At 50.4% G+C, this 22,040-nt stretch overlaps 2 protein-coding genes and 1 pseudogene across 3 annotated transcripts in view; 1 reads left to right on the top strand and 2 right to left on the bottom strand.

Moving 5' to 3' along the window:
* The first annotated feature begins 273 nt into the window (after window positions 1-273).
* On the top strand, window positions 274-831 carry LOC110291748 (ferritin light chain 1-like; annotated as a pseudogene).
* A 5,080-nt stretch (window positions 832-5,911) lies between these two features.
* On the bottom strand, window positions 5,912-13,040 carry Plekho1 (pleckstrin homology domain containing O1). Of its 2 annotated transcripts, none has more exons than XM_021158073.3 (6): window positions 12,941-13,040; window positions 12,693-12,839; window positions 9,211-9,351; window positions 8,536-8,640; window positions 7,901-8,002; window positions 5,912-6,731 (listed from the first exon to the last, which is right to left on the bottom strand). In XM_021158073.3, the coding sequence occupies exons 1-6, from the start codon at window positions 12,965-12,967 to the stop codon at window positions 6,027-6,029; spliced, it is 1,227 nt and encodes a 408-aa protein (XP_021013732.1). In that variant the 5' UTR covers window positions 12,968-13,040; the 3' UTR covers window positions 5,912-6,026. The 2 variants fall into 2 exon arrangements, with proteins under 2 accessions (XP_021013732.1, XP_029331478.1); XM_029475618.2 differs by having other exon boundaries at window positions 12,693-12,815; window positions 12,941-13,025.
* Window positions 13,041-16,824: 3,784 nt separating this feature from the next.
* Window positions 16,825-22,040, bottom strand: part of Vps45 (vacuolar protein sorting 45 homolog) — a 60,688-nt gene continuing 55,472 nt past the window's right edge. Inside the window, exon 15 of the mRNA XM_021157688.2 lies at window positions 16,825-17,135. Within this exon, the coding sequence (XP_021013347.1) occupies window positions 17,048-17,135 (88 nt within the window). The 3' untranslated portion in view covers window positions 16,825-17,047. The remainder of the gene's footprint in view (window positions 17,136-22,040) is intronic.

Below are 22,040 nucleotides of genomic sequence, written 5' to 3'. Positions count from 1 at the left end.
CTAAGTAAGGTCTGCAACTTCCACAGATAAACTCACATTAAGCAACAGCCCTGCCTTGAAAATGGGGAGAGCAAGAGTGGCGCCCTGGAGGTCCCGTGGATCTGTGTCTTGCTTCAACAGTGTTTGGACTGAACAGACCCGGGGACTCCCACTTAGCTTCCAGCCACCTTACAAGTCTCTCCAGTCGCAGCCTCCGGGACCATCTCCTTGCTCCCTTGGCTCCTAGGACCAGTCTGCATCATCTTCGCGATTAACTCATACTCTGGATCAGCCATGACCTCTCAGATTCGTCAGAATTATTCCACTGAAGTGGAAGCTGCTGTGAACTGCCTGGTCAACTTGCACCTGCGGGCCTCCTACACCTACCTCTCTATGGGCTTCTTTTTTGGTCGGGATGACTTGGCTCTGAAGGGCGTAGGTCACTTCTGCGAATTGGTCAAGGAGAAGCGCGAGGGGGCCGAGTGTCTGCTCAAGTTGCAGAACGATCGTGGGGGCCGTGTACTCCTTCAAGATGTGCAGAAGCCATCTCAAGATGAATGGGGTAAAACACAGGAGGCCATGGAAGCTGCCCTGGCCCTGGAGAAGAACCTGAACCAGCCCTCTTGGATCTGCATGCCCTGGGTTCTGCCCGCGCAGACCCTCATCTCTGCTACTTCTTGGAAAGCCACTTCCTGGATAAGGAGGTGAAGCTCATCAAGAAGATGGGCAACCACCTGACCAACCTCCGTAGGGTGGCAGGGTCACAACCGGTGCAGACTGGCGTGCCCCAGGCATCTCTGGGCGAGTATCTCTTTGAGCACCTCACTCTCAAGCACGACTAGGAGGCCTCTGTGCCTTTCAAGGGGCTCCCCACTCTGCTCAGCACCAGCCCACCTCCGGACCTCCATCTGAATGAACCTTTCAAGCCACTAGGCAGCTTTGTAACTGCTCTCCCAAGTCTTGGACCAAGTTAAAATAAAGCTTTTTGAAACAGGAAAAAAAAAATAAAAAATGAGGCGAGCATCAAATCCACCCTGTGAAGGCGCTTGGAGCAGGTCCACCAAGAGCTTCGGTTGATAACCTCTCGATACACGGAGTGACAGTTTAAGATTCCTTTTTTAAAAAAGATTTATTTATTATTATAATTAAGTACACTGTAGCTGTCTTCAGACACACCAGAAGAGAGTGTCAGATCTCATTACGGGTGGTTGTGAGCCGCCATGCGGTTACTGGGATTTGAACTCAGGACCTCTGGAAGAGCAGTCAGTGCTCTTACCCGCTGAGCCATTTCGTCAGTCCCAGTTTAAGATTCCTGTTGGTCATCCAGGGAGAGGTGCTGATAGCTGCTCAGGTAAGAGGGAGAGTGAGTTCCCTCCCTGTCTCTATATCAGGGCTGTGGCTTCCCTTTGCCACCTCAGCCAGTGGAAGCCGGGAAGAGACTGAGTCCACTTCAGCATCTGCACATAGGATCCTCTCTCTGGTCCTTTCTGCCTGCTTCCCACCTCCACAGACACTCAGCCTAGCACGGGAGAGGAGAGCCCTTCCGTTGCCCTGTCTTGCCACCTGAAGGATTTGACGAGGAAAGGGGCTTTTGAGACCATTTTAAATTACATCTTTTGATGTATCTGTGCATGGATATATGCATGTGAGTGCAGGTGCTGAGAGAGGCCAGAAGAGGGCGTCGCATCTCCCAGAGCTGTAGTAACAGATGGTTGTGAGCTGCCTGGATGAGGATGCAGGGGACGGGACTCAGGTCCTCTGCAAGAGCAGTGGGTGTTCTTTACCGCTGAGCCATCTCTCCAGCACTAAGGAGGAAGGACCTTTTGTTCTCAGAGTTGTAATATCTTGAAGAATGAAAAGCAAGAATGAGATTAAGTAGAGTAATTCTGAGAGAAAGGAGTGACTTCTGCGTTCTTCCAAGCCAGCAGGGAGGATGGGGACTGAGGTTGAGGGACCAGTGGTCACTACTGAGGCCGTGCTGCAGACCCAGGCTCTGGGGCTACTTTTCTGAGTCCCTCTTCTTCATAAAGGTGCACCAGCCCTTGTGCTGATGGCATAGGGAAGTCTGTAATCCTCTAGCCTAGGCCTGGCTCGAATGTGCCACTCTCCTGCCTCAGACTTCTAATGCACCACCATGCCTGCCTGGGAACCTAAATTCTCCAACTGCTCCCCAACTTAAATGTTCTTCTCACACTGGTTAATTCTCCAAAATCTCATTTTTAACCTGGACCTACTAATTTTTACATTCCTCTCATCCTTGCTTCAACCAAGGAGTTCCGCTGTAGTTGGACTGGGGCATACACATGACTTCCTGACCCCAGCTCCTGTTTCCCAAGTGGAACTGGACTGCACTAATTGACCTCGAGGGTCTCAGCTGTGCTAAGTTGGGTGTTTGTTAGATCTCGTTAGGGTTGTAATTAGTGCAGGGAATCTAGGTCAGAGGCAACCAGTTGGAGTGATGGTCTCCTGGGGCTGAATAAAGGTGGGAAGGAACAGATACATTCCTCTGTTTTTTTCGTGGGTGGGGTGAACCAGGGACAGGGGACAGTGGGGCTCATGCTATACACAGAGAGACACAGGGTCATGTGCAGAAAAGCACTCAACCCTGTGTGTGTGTGTTCACTCCCGCTTTTACTCGGGTTTCCTTCCAACCTCTCCATATATGGTGTGGCTCTAGAGCAGGCTGGGGATTGGCTGCTGTTGTTGGGAGACTGGGAGGTAGGAGAAAAGCAGAAAAGGAAACCCAGGGTAGGGAGGGAGGCGAGAGAATGATAGCCAGGCTGCAAGGGCTGCAGAAGGGCCGCGTGCCTGGGAGGCTTAGAGAGAGACTTCCGGGATGGGTTTCTAGGGAGAAGTGGGGCACAGCTCCTGTTGGCAGGGGGCTTAGGGCAGTGGGTGGGGATGGGACACGGGCTATTGCTCGGGGATCACCACCCTAGGTTTACCAGTTTGTTTAGGGCTGGAGTAGAGAGGGAGGGTCAGAGACACTTGTGCTCGGCCCCTCCCCTGTCTTTTCACCCTAGACAACTTCCAGCTATGCTGTGAAAATCATGTGCAAATTAACTCATTAGCTTGCCTGGCTAACACCTCAGACGTCTTCCTAATGGAGGGAGCAGTGGACTGTACTTTCACAGGCTCCCTCAAGCCCTCCTGAACAGCTTACGGAGAGAAACAGGCAGAGCTGAGGGGCTATCACTGAAATATGAGCCAAGCATCCCGTGCTTAAATTTACCTGTCTCTACTTATCACCCCTAGTTGAACTCCCGTGTCCTGAACTCCCTCTCTCCCCATCCTGGGGCCTCCCAGAGGAGTTTCTCTCTCCTGTTCTTTTGGGTAAGAAGATAGAGCCAAGCTGTCGGGAGGGAGGGTGAATCTAAACATCCTGGAAATGTCTGTCAGCAGCTTCGCAGGAGAAACTCACCCCAGTGCACCACGGAGCATAAGAGTGTGGAGTGGTAGAGAAAGAGGGGCCAGGAGGAAGCCAGAATGGCTTGCTGTGATCCCGTCGTGGTGGCTAGGTTCAAAACATTTTTACATGACCAAAAATCTTGCTGGCAGCCGCCCACCACCAGCGTAGAATTTAGGTTGCTTTTCTGGTGTGAAGCATGGCTTTGTGTTAAGTTCCCAAATGGTTGCAGACCAGGAATCACGCTTTTCCCTCTTTGCAGCTGTCTTCAGCGCTGTGCCTGGAGGTACCTCGAATGCCCTCCTCAGAAGAGAGGGACGGGCATGGCTTGTGGCCCATTCAAGGATGTGAAGTAGAGCGGCAGCAATCGATTGATCCATCAATCTATTGATCGGCCCTGTGGCCTCTGCCTCATTCAAGCTGTGCTCTGGCCTCCTGAGTAGTCTCAGCAGCCTTCGAAGCCACTGTGGACCACGGGCTGCCTTTACAGTCAACAACTCTAGTTTATTGAGGAGAAAACAAGACTTTTATTAAGCCAGTTTTGCCCAGGGCCTCTTAACCAAGAAGTGAGAGTTGGAACTTGAATACAGATCCCTGTGGTTTCAAGGCCAGGCTCATTTATCACTCGCAGAGGCTGGTGCTGGGACACCTGTCGGGGAGCTGGGGCTGCTGGCTGAGGGGTCCAGCATCGGCTTTTCTTGGTCTCTCAAGAGCCCTGAGCTTTTCTTCTGTAGTTCACCTGTCGTGTTCCTCCAATGTCTGCTGCGTGTGTGTGTGTGTGTGTGTGTGTGTGTGTGTGCGCGCGCTCGCGCGCGCGCATGTCCCTTCCCTGGAGATGTCTGGCATGTTAGGACACATGTGTCATTACTGTTGTCTTTTACTTCATTTTGTGGGGGCGACAAGGAAGAGAAAATGGAAAATGCTGATGAATGAGAAGCCGGGAAGGCAGGAAGTGTGTAACTTTAACCCAACTTTCAGTATTTGTGGCAATGGGTGGCTCTGAAGACCAGGGCTAGAGTTGTGGAAAGTGGAGCTTGTGAGGGGGACAGGAAACCTGGTTCCCTCACTTTGTCATGAGAGCCTGGGGACCCCAGTGAGGTGGCACTTTGCGCACTTTACATGGTTCAAGTACAGAACTTGTGTCTATGGGCTAGACCTAGGGAAAATACTGGTGACAACGTTAATGACAGTGAGAGGCAGGGACTACAAGTGTCCCTCTGCTGGCAGGCTGGGGAGATGGCTCAGTGGTTAGAGAACGTTCTGAGGTCACATCCCCAATATTCATGTGTGTCTGAAAACCCAGAATCCCTTCCCTCAAGATGCTTTAATTTGGAGGGACTCCCCCCCAACTCATGTACAAGGTGATGTCCTAACAGGTCGGAGATCACAGGGGTCCCCCCCAAAGCCCTTACTCTCCCCAGCCTGGACCCCTGGAACCTGTCTGTCTTTACCCTTCTCTTTCCACCAGGGAGCTCTGGACCATGGCAGCAAGGGTAAGACCTCAGGAGGATCAAGGACAGGGGACATAACCCTGTATTTTAACCCCTTGTTTGCCTGATGCAAGAGGCTCTATGACCCTTTATCTCCCGAATCATTCAGATCTTGCCTGCCTTCCTTCCTATCACCACCAATAAACTTAATCTTAGAAAATAAGCTCAGTTTGCCACGGATAAGCCTGTGGGGAAGCCAGGTAGGCCAGACAGTGTGGGGAGAGCTGTTCTGAAGCTGTGCCGTGTCAGGAGGGCTGAGGGAGGTGGGCAGGGTAGAAGGAGCCCTTGCTTGACAGAAAGAGGAAGCTGGTCTGGTTTCCCCTCCTTCCCACACAGCCTCCATCACAAGCCAGTTTCATTCTTAGTTCAGTCCTTCCACAGGGTCAGCTGCTCCCCAGTCTGTGTGTTACTCCACCCCAGTCAGAGGACCAAACTGGTCCCATCTATTCAAGTTTGTATCTTGAGATCCTTGGTGGGAGGGGAAGGGAGCCCTTGCATAAGAAAGCTAAGACGAGGCTCAGCCTTACTGGATAAGTCAGGAGGGCCTCACATTGCTGGGTAGCCACCACACACTGAGCCTCAGCCTTAGGGAGTCGGATCTTAGTGGCCCTCTCCTGACTGTGCACACACCTTGGTGAGAAGCCGGTGTCTGGTTGGGAGGCTTTAATTCCACATATCCTTCTCAGGGCTCGGGTAAATTTCACTTCTCTTATGGCATGGACAGGTGGCACTGGCCCCTGTGTCCCTAGAACTCAAGTTGCAGAGCTGAAATTTCAGCCTCAGAGTGAGAACCTGGGACATCTGAGGAAACCTTGTCCCCAGCCCAATCTAACCCAGACACCCGCCTGTGTGCATCCGGGACGATCCCTACTGTGCCTGGGGGCAGGTGGCCTATGCATAGCAAAAGGTCTGCTTATATTATTCTTTGTACAGGTGAGAGCTCTATACTTGGGCCTCAAGGCTCAATCTGACTAGGGAGTTGATATGGGAAGTCGGTCGGAAAAAGCCACAGTGGTTGAGGCGTCAGCAAAAGCAATGAATTTGAATTTTTTTTTTTTTTTTTGGATTGAGGTAAATAAAAAAGCTTTATCCTGCAACATTTGGAGATAAAGAGTCTGTGCCCCCCCAAATTTCAGACCTGCCCCCCTCTTTCACATCAGGCTCTTCCGGTATTGACTGTGCTGGGAGGTCTGTCTGAGGTGGGAGTCCGGGGTCTGCAGGTCCATCTGCCTGTACAGGTCTCTCAGCTCCCGGACTTCCTGCAGCACTTTCTTTGCCTGGCTCCAGTTGGAGGAAGCCTCTCCCAGCAGCCTCTCTGTCTCCAGCAGCAGCTGCTCGGACTCAGAGTCAGGTGGAGACTGTGGGGGGTCCTTGGCCTTCCGCTTGCCATCACCCAGTCCCTGAACCTCTGCCAGCAGCTCCTGAGTCTTCTCCAGTTTCCTTGCTACCAGGTCCTGGATCCGGGACAGCTGCCCTGGCTGGGCAGGGACAGGGGGTAGGGATTCCTCAGCTTGAAGGTGAAGGGGGCGGGCGGGGGCGGTGTCCCTCTGGGATAGGATCTCCTCCAGGGAGGCACATCGGCTCTTCTCTGTACTGGGGAACTTCTTCAGTGCTTGTGGGGTGTAGGGGGCTCCCTTGTCTGGTTTTTCCCAAGGCCGAGAAAGGCTGCTTGCCCGCTGTGAAGAGGGCTGGATCCTGTCTGAGTCCGCTCTCCGTCGACTGCCAGCCAGCTGGGCCACAGACTTGTCCAGATCGACCCGAAAGCTCTCAGCACAAGAGGCTGGCTCGTCGGGGGAAGGGTCTTCCTCTTGGATCAGGTCTAATGTTAGCATCCCATCTGAGGTAGAGGTCGAAGCCTAGGAAAGAGATGGGAACAAAGGCAGTGAACCGATAATGCAAGCTGTGGTCCCTTCCCTGAAGGGACCCCTCCACTCCAACTGAGACCCTCTCCTCTGTTGTTTGATTCCTTTGATGATGATCTGAATTCCTTTGCTTTTCTGTAACTTAGCCTTTCCTGCATATTGTCTGTGCTCTGCTCCTCTACAAGCTTCGCAGGGCAAGGCTACTTCTTAAGCATCATAGGGGGGGGGGGCCCACGTGCCACAGTAAGATCCACAGACGGACAGACGGACAGAGGAGGAGGCTCCTCTGCCTACATTCTCTCAGCCACACACCTTAGCTCCGCTCTGATATCTGAACTCTGAATCCTTGCCTTGTAATGAATCTTGTTGTCTTCTTTTTTATATTTATTTTTATTTTATGTATTATTGGTGCTTTGCCTGCAGGTATGTCTGTATGAGGGTGTCGGATCTTGGAGTTACAGACAGTTGGGAGCTGCCATGCGGGTGCTGGGAATTGAACCCTGGACCTCTAGAAGAGCAGCCACTGCTCCCAACCGCTGAGCCACCTCTCCAACCTATTGTTCCCTTATTTCTTAAGTACGGTAATCGAACAGAAGTGGTAAAGGGAATGCAGTATTTTCTGTGCTGTCGCGCGTGTGCTGTTGTGACCATTTCCCTCAGAACCACTTTCCTAAAGGCCTCGCCACTGCCCCATGTTTCAGGCAGCCCAGAGACCATGGACGTTCCTCAGGTCTGCTCACTCCAAGGACTGTGCTCTTCCCCCTCCATGGACAGCCTCTCCCTAGACTTGGAGCAAGGCTGGATGAGAGAAACCACTACTTCATTTGGTAGAGGGTTAGCCGTGGGGTGTGTCGCACTTACTGTCACCCCTCAGAGTGGCCGGCCACCACACAGCAGCACGCATCATTCTGAACACGACACTTCTGCTTTTCACTGTCCTAGGGGTATTTTTCATTTCCTCAGAAGTTTTTGAGAACAGAGATGTCTGACTCGTGCTACGTGCTGACTAAGTCATTTTGGTTTAGAGGAATCAGACAGGGACGCAGGGTGGAGAGGTCTCCTGAGCCTTTGATCCCAACAGTGCTCCTGCTCATACACAGCTGAGACGGACCAGCCCAGAACTGGCCCCTGGGCAGTGCTTACTCTCTTGCAGTTTTACATACCACAGCCATGAGGTGTCCCCGGGTTGGAGGACGGCGGGAGTGTTGGATTTTTGCTCTGTCTCGAGTAGGGTGGGCAAGATAGCTGTCCTCCTCAACGGTGACCTGAAGAGATGCACTGTGAGTCACAGGGCTTCTTTAGGACTTCGTCCCAACAGAGTGACCCCTAACATGCCTGGACTGGGAAGCAGGCCATTCTACCACTTGCTTCTGAGCAGGGCATGGGCACAAGGATTCACTGACCCAGCTGTAAAGTAGGACTGGATTAAGCATTGTGTAGTGGGTGTGGGGTTCGAATCAGCAGTAAAAAGGCTTAAGAGAGAAAACGGGGGTGGGGGAATGACACAACAGGGCCTTTAAAGAAGCTGAGAACAGTCAGGACTTAGTGGCACACTCCTATAATCCCAACACTTGGGAGGCAGAGGCAGGTGGATCTGTTAGTCTGGTCTACAGAGTGAGTTCCAGGACAGCCAGGGCTACACAGAGAAACCCTGTCTCAAAAAAACTGGAAAAAAAAAGACCAAGAAACTGATTTGGGGGAAACTAAAGGAACCCCAAAAGCACCCCTCCTCGTCTAGTGAGCCACAGCCTGCTTTCCGCCCTAGTACCCCATCGCTGCCCCACAGCAAGCCCCTGACCTCATCCAAGATACGGTTTTTAGCTCTGGTAATGGCAGAACTCAGGGCGTTGATCCATGACTCCTTCTCTTCAGGACTCACGGCCAGGAAGATGAGGTTGGGTGCCTGTGAGAGGAATGTTCTTGTCTTAGCTAGGGCATTACAAATAAATTATACCTGCCCCCCGAGATAATCCTCTCACTCCCTCACACCCCGTTCTCGTTCCCGGAAGGAGAGAACCTGCTTCTGGGATCATCGGTGACGGAAGGGACCCAGAGTCTGTTCCTGCAAAGATGGGGGGTGGAGGTGGGGCTAAGAAAATGACACTGGAGACAACTAGGGGAGGTGTGAATGCGCTTAGATCTTTAACCGGCTGAGGACACAGGGTGTGACAACCATGGCTTCCCTTGAACTTCAGACACCCAATCAGGGAAGAAGCACCAATAATGTTTCTCCCAAGAGAATATGTACATACACACAGTAGGGATGTGTGTGTGTGTGTGTGTGTGTGTGTGTAAGTGGGGGAGGGGAGAGGAAGGGGTGGGGAGAGAGAGACTTCTTTATGGCTAAATAGGTTATAGGCTGGCCTGCCCAGAGGAAAGGAAATGGTCAGAATATTTTCCAGTTAAATAATAAAAGCCAGAGGGAAAATAATTGTGGCCCCCACAGCTAGGGCCACAGCGAGGGCGAGCCTACCGTGGTGCCCGGCTGTCTGCACCGGGCCAGGGTGAACTTGCTGTGATTTTTCTTGCTCCTGCTCTTGGATTTCCGGAGCTCTTCGCACTTCTCATAGTCACTCAGGTCAAACACCTCCTGACTGTTTTTCTCATCTTTTACCTATGAGAGGGTGGGGTGTCATGAGGATAAAATTACTCTTTCTCTCCTCCAGAAGAAAGCGGAGCAAGAAGGACAGCAGGAAGCCAGCCTACCTAAGGTGTGTACTGGGGTGGGACTGAGACCTGAGTCCCTGTATGGGGGTCTGTTTAACCCACTCCCCCCCAAGCTACCATCCCTGTGCCTCCCTCTGCCCATGACCCTCTGTCTCTGAAGGATGCAGCTTACAAGTCCTTAAAGGGGCGTGGTGAGTGGACTGCTCTGATCGTTCCAAGTAAGGAAGACAAGAGGGACCACTAACGTCCAGGGGAAGGGGAAAGGCAGCCAACATCTGGAAGGGACAAAGGGCCGCCTCTGGCCTCAGGGAGGCTATGGTTCAGAGTGCTCTCTCCACCTGCTCTCTTCTGTCGTAGGATGTTACAGGAGACTACTTCCTGACAGCAGGCTATCCCTCTCTTTCACTTGGTTGGGGATATCCCAGGAATGAGCTGGTCACGTCTCCCTGGGAAACAGTTGAAACCAAGCGAACGTGTATAAGAAGGCCCAGCCCGTGGCCAATCTGCCCATCCTTCTGAATTGCTGAGCACATGTGCTGAGGAGGAATGTGGGGAAAATTCATCTGTTGCCATTTGTCTGGCAAGGTTTGGCTCCCCAGGGCTCTTCCCTTTCTAGGGCTCCCTGCTTTTTGACTGGGAAGAGGGCCTTAAACATTACGGTGGACCTGGGGGAAGAATCACTCCAGAAAGATTCACAGCAGCACAGTCTGGAAGGTGGGATGATACAGCAACCTCCTCTCCTGTGCCTTTCCCAGAGAAACTATCAGCAGAGGCCAGAAAGCCTGGAGGGCGGGCGGGCGGGCGGCAAGGAAAGAGCTGGGTGTGTGCAGCCAGGGGAAGGGACTCACTTGTTCTGTTTTCCCAGGGGAAGGGAAGGGAAGGGAAGGGAAGGGAAGGGAAGGGAAGGGAAGGGAAGGGAAGGGAAGGGAAGGGAAGGGAAGGGAAGGGAAGGGAAGGGAAGGGAAGGGAAGGGAAGGGAAGGGAAGGGAAGGGAAGGGAAGGGAAGGGAAGGGAAGGGAAGGGAAGGGAAGGGAAGGGAAGGGAAGGGAAGGGAAGGGAAGGGAAGGGAGCTCTCCTGGCGTGGACAAGGCTGATAAGGCACTCTGGGAGTGGGATGCGTTGACAGAGGTCAGGAAGGGCAAGGGTGGGAGGCTGGGTGAGGTAGGCAGCAGGATAAGTAAATGCCAGTGCCCAGAAAAGACAGATACCCTGGCACCTTGCTCTCTATTGTATTCTGTCTCTTCCTCACACCGAATTCCCAAAGTCTCATTTATGACTACATCTTCCAAATTAACCCTCTGTCTCTCAGCCCACAGTTGTACCAAGCATTCAACCTAACTTCCTCTACTGTGAAGTCTCCCTAAGGTATGGACCAGTTCCTACCTCTGGTCCTTGATCAGGTCAGTGAAGGGATGCCCTTGGAGAGTTAGGAATGACCCTACAACATCCACGGAAGGGCTTCTCTAGAGAAAGGAGCTGTGGGAGACCTTGCTTTCCCCAGAAAGGAGGACTGAGACAGAATGCTTAGCAGGGTTTCCTTTCTCTTTTGTTTTTGCATGTAAATTGCAAATACACTCTGCTTTTGGGTCTTACATCTTCAGTGCATTGCTTTGCTACTGCTTTTGTTAACAGGCTGAATAAACAGTGTCTTGTGGCAGCTTTGCCCTTAGCCCAGGCCCACTGGACCATGGAACTGGTTCTGAAGAAGGGTCAGTATAAGGTGCCGTTCCCTCTTTTCCACTGCCCTTCCCAGCAGGGGGCATCTGGCCCCAGGTCTAGTCAGATGCTCCTGAGTCAGGGACAGCCGACACTCTAGGCTGAGGTCATCCTATCCTCTCTCTGCTCTGCATCTCTCCCTCACACGGGTTTATTAACAAAGTAACCACGTACATTTGTCCCCTAGGTTCTGCCTTTTGGACAAACATAAGAAGGGGAAAAGGCCTTGTTTTGTTTCTGTAGCCCTTCACTGTCCTCTGGTTTCCCCTCGGACCTGTAGGAAGCCCTTCCTGATTGCTAACTACATTTCCTGGCATTATGAAGTTCGGGGAAGACAGGAGATACAAGGTGACACCCGCTGCTGCTTTAAAAATAAACAAAAGTAGAAAGCAAGAGAATCGTTGGGGGAGCTCTCTGTAGGATTCAAGAGCAAGTAGCAGTGGCCCTCGAGAGCAAACTCCGTCAAGGCCTCTCCAACCGTTATGTTTTGGCCCCTTCAAGAGGGGCCTGGAGGCTCAACACTGTTTAGTTCTCTGCTTGTCTCAGTAGACTGCTTTGAGACGAGTACAGCTCTCCAGCTGCAAGTGTATCTGCTTCGACACCATAAAAGGCTTTATTTACCCAAATACAAGGGCAGAAAACAAGTGTCTAGTGACAAAAGCAGAACAGGTTAGAGCTAAGGGAGAGCTTCCCACTCGGTTGGTTTTGGGTGAGGGCACGCAGGCAAGGGAGGAAGGGCCAGTCTGAAAGGGACAGGAACAGGCCACCATGATCAGACAGTCACAGGGAAGCAAGTTCAGTTTCGCAGCATTCTTGTTATTGAGTCAAGAGTTGGGGCTTCACAAAGGGGTAAGGGATCTGGATTCCACGACCTGGCTATATATTCTGACCCCATGTGCCGGGCTGTGGTTTCCTGTAAAACTACAGAGCCAAAGCCATGGAGACACACACAGGCGCTCACAGTCCTATCTCCATTCCCCCTGTCTACAAATAAAGATGGGCAGAATATGAGTTCCTGGAATTTTTTTTCTTTTTACCCTTTAAGTGGAGTGGACGGTGAGGAACAAGCCTGGTTCAGGATGCTAGCTCCTACAAGAATCCGGCATTCACGGCTACTCTACCCCTGGTCCCAGAGACTGCCTCCAAGTTGTGTTTTCTATGATTTAGAGAGACTGTGCTACTCAGGGGACCTACATATGCCCTCTTCCCCCCAACCCCCCGCAGGAACAGAGAGGGTGGTGGGCTGGGCTGGGGAACACAGGAAGGGTCGAGGGATACGAATACCAGTGTGTAACAAAAACAAACTCCACCAAAACCCCCAACCATATTTTAGGGGGCCAGAATAGAGAGAGGCGGCGGATGTCAGAACTTCTGAGAAAGGTGTCCGCAAAGGCACATCAAATAAGTAAACTCCTAAACCCCACTCAGGTTCTCTCACTCGGGGGTGACTTTTTTCTGCAGACACAGGACTTTTGCGACCCCTGAACTTGCAGAGATGGAGGCGGGGCAAGCCGGAGAACTAGCCGCCGTGGGGACGGGGTCCCGACGGCTCGCGCAAGGGCGGGCACCTACCTCCTTCTCGGAGACGTAGAGCTGGTCGCCTTTCAGCACCACATAGCGGTTTTTCCAAATCTCCCTGAAAATCCCTTTCCCGCAGAATTTCCGGACCCAGCCGACCTTCTCCGGCGCTGCAGACTGATGGTTTCCATCCGGAGGCCCCTGCCCGGGGCGAGACGAGGAGCGGCGGCTCAGACGGGTCTCCGCGCCCTCCCCGCCCCCCCGCCAGCCCCAGCCCCATTGTCCGCGCGCCGCGCACTCACCCGCTTGCCGGAGCCGCTCTTCTTCATGGCGGGATCCGGCGGCCGCGCCCGCTGCTCGCTCGGCGGCTCGTGCTAGCCGCAGGCCGGGCCCCCGCTGCCCCCGCCGCCCCCGCCGCCCATGCCCGCCCCCGCCGCACGGGCCCCGGCCACCGCCGCTGACGTCGCGGGCTCCGAATGAAGGGCGGACCGCGGCGCCGCCGCCGTGCGCTCCCCGCCCCCCGCCTTTGTTTCCGACCCGGCACCCGGCGGAGGCGCGAGCGGATAACCGGGAGGCGCGGCGGTGGGGGCGGGCCCGAGGCGTGGCGAGCGGGATGGAGCGGAGGCGCCGTGGGAGAGCGGCCGCCTCGGACCCGCAGACTCCGGCTGGCGGAGCCCCGGGAGTCTCCACTCTCGACTTACTCCCGGGCGGACGTGAGCGCCCCGCGAGGCCTGCGGTAAACACGCGTGCAGCGGCGGGGAGGCCCGGAGGACGCTCGGACCGCGAGCCCTGTGTTTCTGATGTGGCTTGGAGGGAGCCCAAGTTTGAGCGCGGCTTTCCTCACCACTCCTGGGTCTCTGTTCCCCTACCTGGTAAAAGGAGGATCAGCTGACCCATGAAAGCCCGCGAGGACCCAACTGTGTCTTTTAGGTTCAATTACTACCAGACAGTAAGCTAATAAACCCATTATCTGGTGTATGGTTAACACAACCACCACGAATGAGTAAAGCCCAGAGCAGGGGAATTAATTTTTCCCAGAGACGTCTAAGATGAAGTGTTGGTAAGTGTGTGGTTTGAGGAGTGGAGGATGTTTGGGCTTTTTGGGGGAGAATTTATCAAGAAAGATACCTCTTCTTAGACCACCGTGCTTCCCAGTCCTGCAATCTCACTAGCCATATAATTGATTTCTATTTCAGGTGGATACAGAACTTTGTGCTTTCAAAATGCTCTTATTTTGGCACTTTAGAATGTCGAGTACCATTTTGTAAGGCATATAAGAGTGAGGATATTATCCCTTGGGAAAAGATCAGTCCAGCACAGGGAACCATTTGTCATGCTCAAACTGACACACTGCTGTTACATGAGTTACCATAGAGGTTTTCTAGCCCGGGTCTACCTTTTAGACTTTGTACACACACAGCACACTTTGCAGACTGTCCCCTCCTCATCTGTTTGGTACTGGCCTGTTTAAAGGGCAAAGAAATGACTGAGAAAGGCTTTAGGAGGGAGCCTATGTACTAGCATGAGGGCACAGCTGAGGGAACTTGTTGGCTGAGCAGGTAAGAATGCTTTGGATTATTTTGTCTTTATTTTTTAATAAGACAAGGTCTTTTTTTGTTTGTTTGGTTTGGTTTTGTTTTTTTTCCGAGACAGGGTTTCTCTGTGTAGCCATGACTGTCCTGGAACTCCCTCTGTAGACCAGGCCACCACCGCTGGGCTTATGACAAGGTCTTACACAGCCTATGCTGCTTCAGACTTGGTTACATAGCCAAGGCTGGTCTTGGTCTCCATGTGATTTACCAAGTTTAAATAGGGGCCGAGGGCGTGGCTCGTGGTAGAGTTCTTCGCCTAGCACTCAGCAGGGTGTCTGGCTTAATCACCCGCACTCACTCCAAGAAGGAAAAGGAAAGATAGATTTGGCTCAAGGCAGAAGGAATTCATGACTGCCTCATCTCCCTCTTCTCTGCAGCTTTCATTTAGTCAACAGATACTAGAGCCTGTCTCTCCAGTGTGCAAGACCCTGGGCTCCACACAGCACCAGGCAGGAGCTAGTGCTCTGTGAAACATCAGGCGGAGGGACTCGTAAAAAATAACCAAAGTAATTTTCAGATTCTGGAGCAGATGCATGTGGGCTGCAGCACCTTCTCTGCCTGTCTGTGTCTTGAGATGTTACATAAATCTCTGGCTGGTCCCCATCCCTCCTGGCTCCCTCCTTCCCAGTAACCTAAAATATTAACGTTATAGTCCTGGCCTTTTCCCTCACCTTTGCTTCATTGCCTTGACACTGCATGTTCCTATAAGCCAGCTGGTTTGCTTTAAAGCTGGCCTTTCTCACCGAGTGAACCTCATGGCACCTGCATTTGGATCTAAGTGGGACTGTTTTTAGAGACCAGTGCTTAAGTGAGAAATTGGAATAGCACTTCTGGTTTCCTTTATACATTGTTATAGCACTCAGTGAGCATCTCTCTCTCTCTCTCTCTCACACACACACACACACACACACACACACACACACACACACACACACACAACTTGAGCTAATCTCTCTAGGGAGATAAGATCCTGCAGGAACTCCTGTGGCTTAGCATGCCCACCTGTAAGAGCATCACCAATAGCTGTACTCAGCAGTTAGGGGGATAAGCAAAAACTCTCAGAGGTAACATCTTGTGAATTGCTGTTTATAAGTTTACTGGGCAGAAATATCTGAGCTGACATTTAAAAACAAATATCCTTGACTTTAAAATCCTATTTTAAAAATAGGATGGGTGTTTTGACCAGGGCATTTTAACCTATGGGAGAGAGGAAGAGCTATTAAAAATATAGCTCCTTAACTAAAATGTTTTTTAATAAAATGAGACCAGTAAGACTAGAATGGTCTGTAAATATTGTACTGGATCATTGCATTTAGTCCTTCCTGTCACACGAGGAAGGCACTAATTACCTTCACTTTATGGAGGAGGAAACTGAGCCAGCCACAGAAGACGAATATGTCCAGTATTGGTTATATAAATGTGACAAAGCTGAAGGATGCTAAGGAATACTTATCAACATATTAAGTGAAGGGGTTGGAGTTCAGCAGTCAAGTGCTCGCGGGGCTCTTGCAGAGCCTCTGAGTTCAGTTGCCAGCACCCACACTGGACAGGCTCCAACTCCAGCCCCGGGTGATCGATCGGATGCCCTTTTCTGGTTTCAAGGACATTCACACCAGCATGTGCACACACATACATGATCATGAGCATGACTATCTGAGGACACTGACTTCCATCACTGCTTTCAGGAGAGGCAGACCAGAGCTTTCATCTGCCCGCATAATTAAACATGTCCAGATACAGGCTCTGCCTTCATTGTTTGTCTAACATCATCTCGAGTCTTCACCTTATGAATTCCCATGAATGAGTCTCAAAGAAACCAAACAATATCCCTTACATCTCTGCAGATAGATTCTTATTGCAACCCCATATGGGTTCTCAATGCCACAGCAAATGGCTCTTCAAAGAAATGAGCGTGAGGGATGAGGTAAGGGGATAGGGGGCTGTGTCCCCCGAGTCTTGGTCCTGGAACCCTGACTGGGACAGAGGAAAGAACAGACACAAATACCGGTTTAGAAAAGCCAGGGCCAAGCCAGGCGGTGGTGGTGCATGTCTTTAATCCCAGCACTTGGGAGGCAGAAGCAGTCGGATTTCTGAGTTTGAGGCCACTACTACAGAATGAGTTCTAGGACAGCCAGGGCTATATAGAGAAAACTTGTCTTGAAAAACCAAAAGAAAAAAAAAAAAAGAAAAAAGAAAAGAAAAGACAGGGCCAGATGGGCTGTCTGTACTCTGATGGGCAACCTGGGGCCTCTGTGCACTTATGTACAGCCCAGGGGGAAGCCAGGGGGAAGTTAGTTGGTCTCGGTGGGTGGTGTCTGTCTGTAGGGCAGCAGTCTCAGGCTGGTCTCGGTAGGTGGTGTCTGTAGGGGGGAAGTCTGAACCTCATCTGGGAGAAAGGCTTTGCTAACTTTGCAAAGGTCTGATACCATGGTCCTTAACACGGCTGGCTCATGTCAGAACTTCACTTGTTCAGGATATCAAGAGAAGTCAGGACATAAGTGATGGTGCCATGTGTATCACATGGCTTTCAGAACCCCTCTTCTCTCTGACAACACGTTTCTCATGCACCATCAAACCCTGAAGCCACTGCGCTGTCAAATACACAAGGAATGTGTTTATTTCCTACAGAATCACAAGTGGGTTGGGGTGGGCTCATCGTCGGCAGTCCCGGGGTCTGTTCCAGCAGTCCAGGAATCGGGGTTACCTGGAGTGAGTCAGAGCAAACACGAGGGCCAGCCCCGAAGCCCCTGGTCAGCAGAGAAGGGCCGAGGCAGGTAAGAGGAGGCCATGACATTCTCGCCGCTCTTCACTGCCATCTCATCTTCTGTTTGCTGACCTTGAGGTGGCCTGCGAGCTCTCCCTGCTGCGGCTGTGCAGCCCAGAAGCCAGGACTTCCTCTAGGAAGCTGACAAAGAGATTCCAGGTTATTTGGCAGAAAAGCAAAAGCCTCACCAAAGCAGAGCAGCCCTCACGGCTGTGACCTGGGCAAGAAACATGAATAGAGCTGGAGACGTTCTGGTTGATACCGTGTGCCGAGTCCGACTGGCGGAGGGCAAGGCCTTTGTGCACATTAGTGTGTTTTCCTTTTCTTGGCCTGGAGCTCACTGTGTGATGCAGGCCGGTTGTCACACAGCCTTTTCTCTAAGTGACAAGATCCTAAGTGCAGCTGCTATGCTAGGCCATGTGCCACAGTGTTTGTGTAGAGGTCAGAGGTACAACTCAGGTCATCAGGCTTGGCAGCAGGTGTCCCTACCCACTGAAACTGTAAAAAGAAGGTATGGGACCCCAGATCTTTTAAAGGCAAGGTTTCATATATTACCTTAGGACAGTGGTTCTCAACTTTCCTAAGGCCGTGACCCTTTAATACAGTTCCTCATGTGGTAACCCTCAACTATAATGATTTTGTTGCTACTTTATAACTAATTTTGCCACTGTTAATGACTCACAATGCACATATCTGGTATGTAGGTTATCTGATATGTGCACGCCCCCCAGGTTGAGAACCACTACCTTAGGACCATGTTACATTAGTACAAATTACATATATTTTCCTAAAACACAGATCTTATCCTATTGGGTATGCTTTCCTCTTTAAAATCTTTCTAAAAAGCCTTTGTGTGTGTATGATGTGTGTCACAGCATGCTGGATAAATGAATTAGTTAAAGTTGCCGCTCCCCAGTGACAGGTGCTTCTTGCTAACATTAGGGTTATTTTGTAAGCATGCTCTGTGGTGAGGGAAGGATGGAAGTACCTCACCCTGCTTCATAGGTCAGAGCTGGAAGACGCAGGGGCTTAGAGGATTTAAATTCTAAACTCCATTAGAGACAAAAAATGGGAAGGAGGAGAGGCCATGGCATTGCCTTCTAGTGAAACACAGGTGCCTCCTTTCCGTGTGGCCTCCTTTCTTTCACCCATCAGACTGGCAATGCTGGAGGGGCTGAGTCAGGGTCAGGAGGATGCAGCACTGCCATCTGGGAAGGAAACAGTCCCCAGCAGTGGTTTCCAGCAAGGAGGAAGCGGCTGGCTGCCCCATTGGAGCTCGTCAGGTGATCTCTGCTCATTTTCAACTCTAGTACGAAGGGAAAAGAACTCGCTAAAATTATACAGAATGTTCCTCCCATGTAGATCAGTAAGACCACACATTCCTGACTGCAAAGAGAAAACATGGTATTTGCCAAACCTAATTTTGTTTCCCAGAGCTATTGTGACTTTTCAAATATCTATTTAGGGACTTTGATGACTCACAGCTCAGAGTACTTAAAAATTATGGGCAATGAACATATTGGTAGCTGCATCCTAAATTTAGACTGTGTTTAAAAACAATGAGACAAAAAGAATGGCTTGTCTAGATTTCTAAAAAATCAATCTCACCTAAAAACAAACTAAAATATCTCTTGTGGAGCTAGGATCCAATCCAGTTCAGTTAAATTTAATTTAACAAACGTTTACTGTGCATGACTGGACTGCACTGAACTACATGTGCGCAGGATCACAGCTATGAGTCCTACCTTAAGAGAGAGCCAGATGCACAGCACATCTGGGTAGGGTGTAGCACAGACACTAGGATTGGAGTCAACATGCTGGCTGCTTGGAGTGGGTTGGCCAGGGTGCTGCCCAGCTCTAAAGATGGATGGACTGAGAGGGCCTCACTCTTTTTTTTTTTTTTTTTTTTTTTTTTTTTGAGACAGGGTTTCTCTGTGTAGCCGTGGCTGTCCTGGAGCTCACTCTGTAGACCAGGCTGTCCTCGAACTCAGAAATCCGCCTGCCTCTGCCTCCCGAGTGCTGGGATTAAAGGCGTGCGCCACCACGCCCGGCTGAGGGCCTCACTCTTAACTCAGAAAAGCAAACCCTGAAAATTCTTGAGTCTACACAAAAAAGTAGGTGCTGGGCCAGAGAAGTGGCTCAGCGGTTAAGAGCACTTCCAGAAGACCTGCTCAGTTCCCAGCACCCCCACATGGCTCACAAACATTTGTAACTCCAGTTCCAGGGCATCTGATGGCCTCTGCCGGCACCAGGGATACATATGCACGCATGGAGGCAAACTCTCATAAAGTAAAAAGAATTCTTTTTAAAATGCTTGTATCATCTTTAGTTTTGAGTCTCTGGTGACAAACCAGAAACCAACACTCCCAGCATTAATGTTGTGTTAATTATTAAGGTAAATTGTTTTGAATAACTGTTCCCAGACAGTACTTCAACAATGCGGCATATGTATGTCCATATCTATTCATCATCTTTGCCCTTTTTCCTGTAGTCCACAGGCAGACATTTACACGTGAGGCAGGATGGAAGGAGGGGGAGCTGGTTTGTGGGGACTGACTAGCTAATATATGCACGCACTGACTGGCTGGTGAGGTGGCTTTGTGGGAGAAGGTGTGTGATGCCAAGCCTGATGTCCTGAGTCCGAGCATTGGATGCCCGTGGTGGCAAGGGAGAACTAGTGCCCACAAGTTGTCATCTAATGTCCATTAGTGTCCATGGTATGCACACCCCTTCCATATATACTCTAAATATGTGCAATATAAAAACAGAATATGTAGTTTTTATGTCTTTTTTTTTTGTACCATGTAAGAAGAAATAGCCTTAAGCCAAGTGTGGTACACACTGGATTCCAGCACTTGGGAATTCTCTATTTTCCTGGAAGCCTTTGTACTTTCCTGCCTCCAAGTTCATATTATTTTATTAACTTAATTCTTTGCATATCTCCCAAATTATATGAAAATAAATACTCCAAAAGACATGTTACATTTATTTTGTATTCTTGCATGTTCCTAGGAATTATAATCATATTCCAATTTGAGAGATACAGGTTTCTTTAATTCCCTGGTGGAGCCTGGGATCATTGAAGAAAGGCGCATCCTCCCCCTTTCTTCTCCTGCACGAAGTGCTAGCTTACAGCCCCTGTGAGCACCGTTCATGCTCACAAACAATAGAATCATAGGCCAATAAATCCTTTCTCCTTGAAAGAAACAATAGCAAAATAGGTAAAACAACAGCAACAACAGCAACAACAGCAACAACAGCAAACCTTTCCAGATTTCAATTACTGGGTGGCCAGGAAATGTGACATAGCACTGAGAGCTGAGTGAGCAGGGTCAATGATGCAGATAAATCACAGAGGCAAGCCTCACAAGGAAAGTTAATATCACTTTTGTCGTGACTCAAACTGAGCAAACTGAACATGTTGTTTAGAAGTCCATGGCCAACGGATAGAGATGCACTGTTCTGTGTTAAAGCAAGGGAAGACGAGCATTGTAACCAGAGAGAAGCACATGGGTGCCGGGCAGCACTTCATCCTTGAGTTAGGCCAACAGTCGGCGTGGTCACTGCACTGTGCTTTCTATTGAATATGTTACATTTCCTTTTCTAAATATCGAGTGAGCGGTTCGGTGACGTGTGACTTTCCCAGACGGCATGCAGTCCTTTACCACTTTGTTGTCTGCACACTCTTTAACGCATCTATCTGTGTCTCCCCAAACACTTCCTGCAGGACACACTGTGAGACACTGAGTTAACTAGAAAACATCGTCTTAACCACCAATCCTCCCAAGGTTCCTCCTACCTCCTGTGAATGCTACAACTGTCCGTTACAAACAAAGTAACTCCTTAATCCCTGCCTTTTACTGATACCCAATTTAGGAGAAAAAGAAAAACAAAGCAAAGGAAAACAAACAGGAGCTCTTGGCCCAGTTTCTTCTCGCAGAAGGAACAGGTCGGATGCAAACATGGGAGAAGCCAGCGCTGGGTGTGATTTGCTGGAGTGCAGTGGAAGGAAGGAGAAAGACCCTCCTGTCTGCGAGGGAGATGACTCCAGGGGAAAGAACTGCTTCTGTATCCGTCATGCAGGTCCAAGAGAGAATCAATGACGGGCAGACAGACCCACAGATATGCTTCCTCACCCAGGCGGACACCCAATACCACAGCAGTTTGTCAGAGCAACCATAACTATAAGAATAGAATGAAAATCCTAGCATTCAGGAGGTAGAGGCAGGAAGATGAGTTCAAGGCCAGCCTTGTCTACACACTGAGTTTAGGGCCAGCCAAGGTTATATAAGACCCTGTCTTAAAACAACAACAACACCACCCTCTGGCTGGAAATTTAGCATATGGACAATGCTTATACCCTTCTATGCAGCCATTTCTTCACTTTGCTGCTAGCCCACGGGTTTGAGCTTGAACACTAGCTCTGTACTTCCCAGATGTGATCCAAGCAAATCATTCAATGGCTCCTGGTTTTCACCTGGACGTTGGGATCACAATGACTTTACTTCCTGGATTAGGAAAGTTAAACGAGACGCTATCTGCAGTGAGGTGGTGTATGGTTCCTGCTCAGTTGCTATCCTGTGTGAGGAGTGCATGAGGATGCATAGAGATAGATAGTTACGACACTGCTTCTAAGGGTGAACAGTTACATAGACTATCAGCCAGGTACTTTGTTAGCACGCATGGAGCCCTGGGTTCAATCCCCAGCACCGCATATGGCAGGTATGGTAGGGCACACATGCAATCTGCGTGCTCAGGAAGTGGAAACAGGAGGATCACTTAAAGCCATCCTTAAGTATATAGCAACTTGGATGTCAGCTTGGGCTATGTGAGATCCTGCATCCAAAAAAAAAAAAAAAAAAAAAAAGCCTGGCCACAGTGACAGTCTTTAATCCCAGCACTCAGGAGGCAGAGGTAGGTGGATGTCTGAGAATTCAAGGCTAGCCTGATCTACAGAGCTATACAGTGAAACCCTGTCTCAAAAAAAAAGGATTTCAATAGTCATCTATATATGGTGTTTGTTGTCAAAGATAGCTCCAGAATAGG

The sequence above is a fragment of the Mus caroli genome, unplaced genomic scaffold (genome assembly GCF_978045245.1).
Source record: "Mus caroli unplaced genomic scaffold, Mus_caroli_1 scaffold_3, whole genome shotgun sequence".
In the NCBI taxonomy this organism is placed as follows: domain Eukaryota; kingdom Metazoa; phylum Chordata; class Mammalia; order Rodentia; family Muridae; genus Mus; species Mus caroli.
This window is presented reverse-complemented; position numbering and strand designations above follow the sequence as displayed.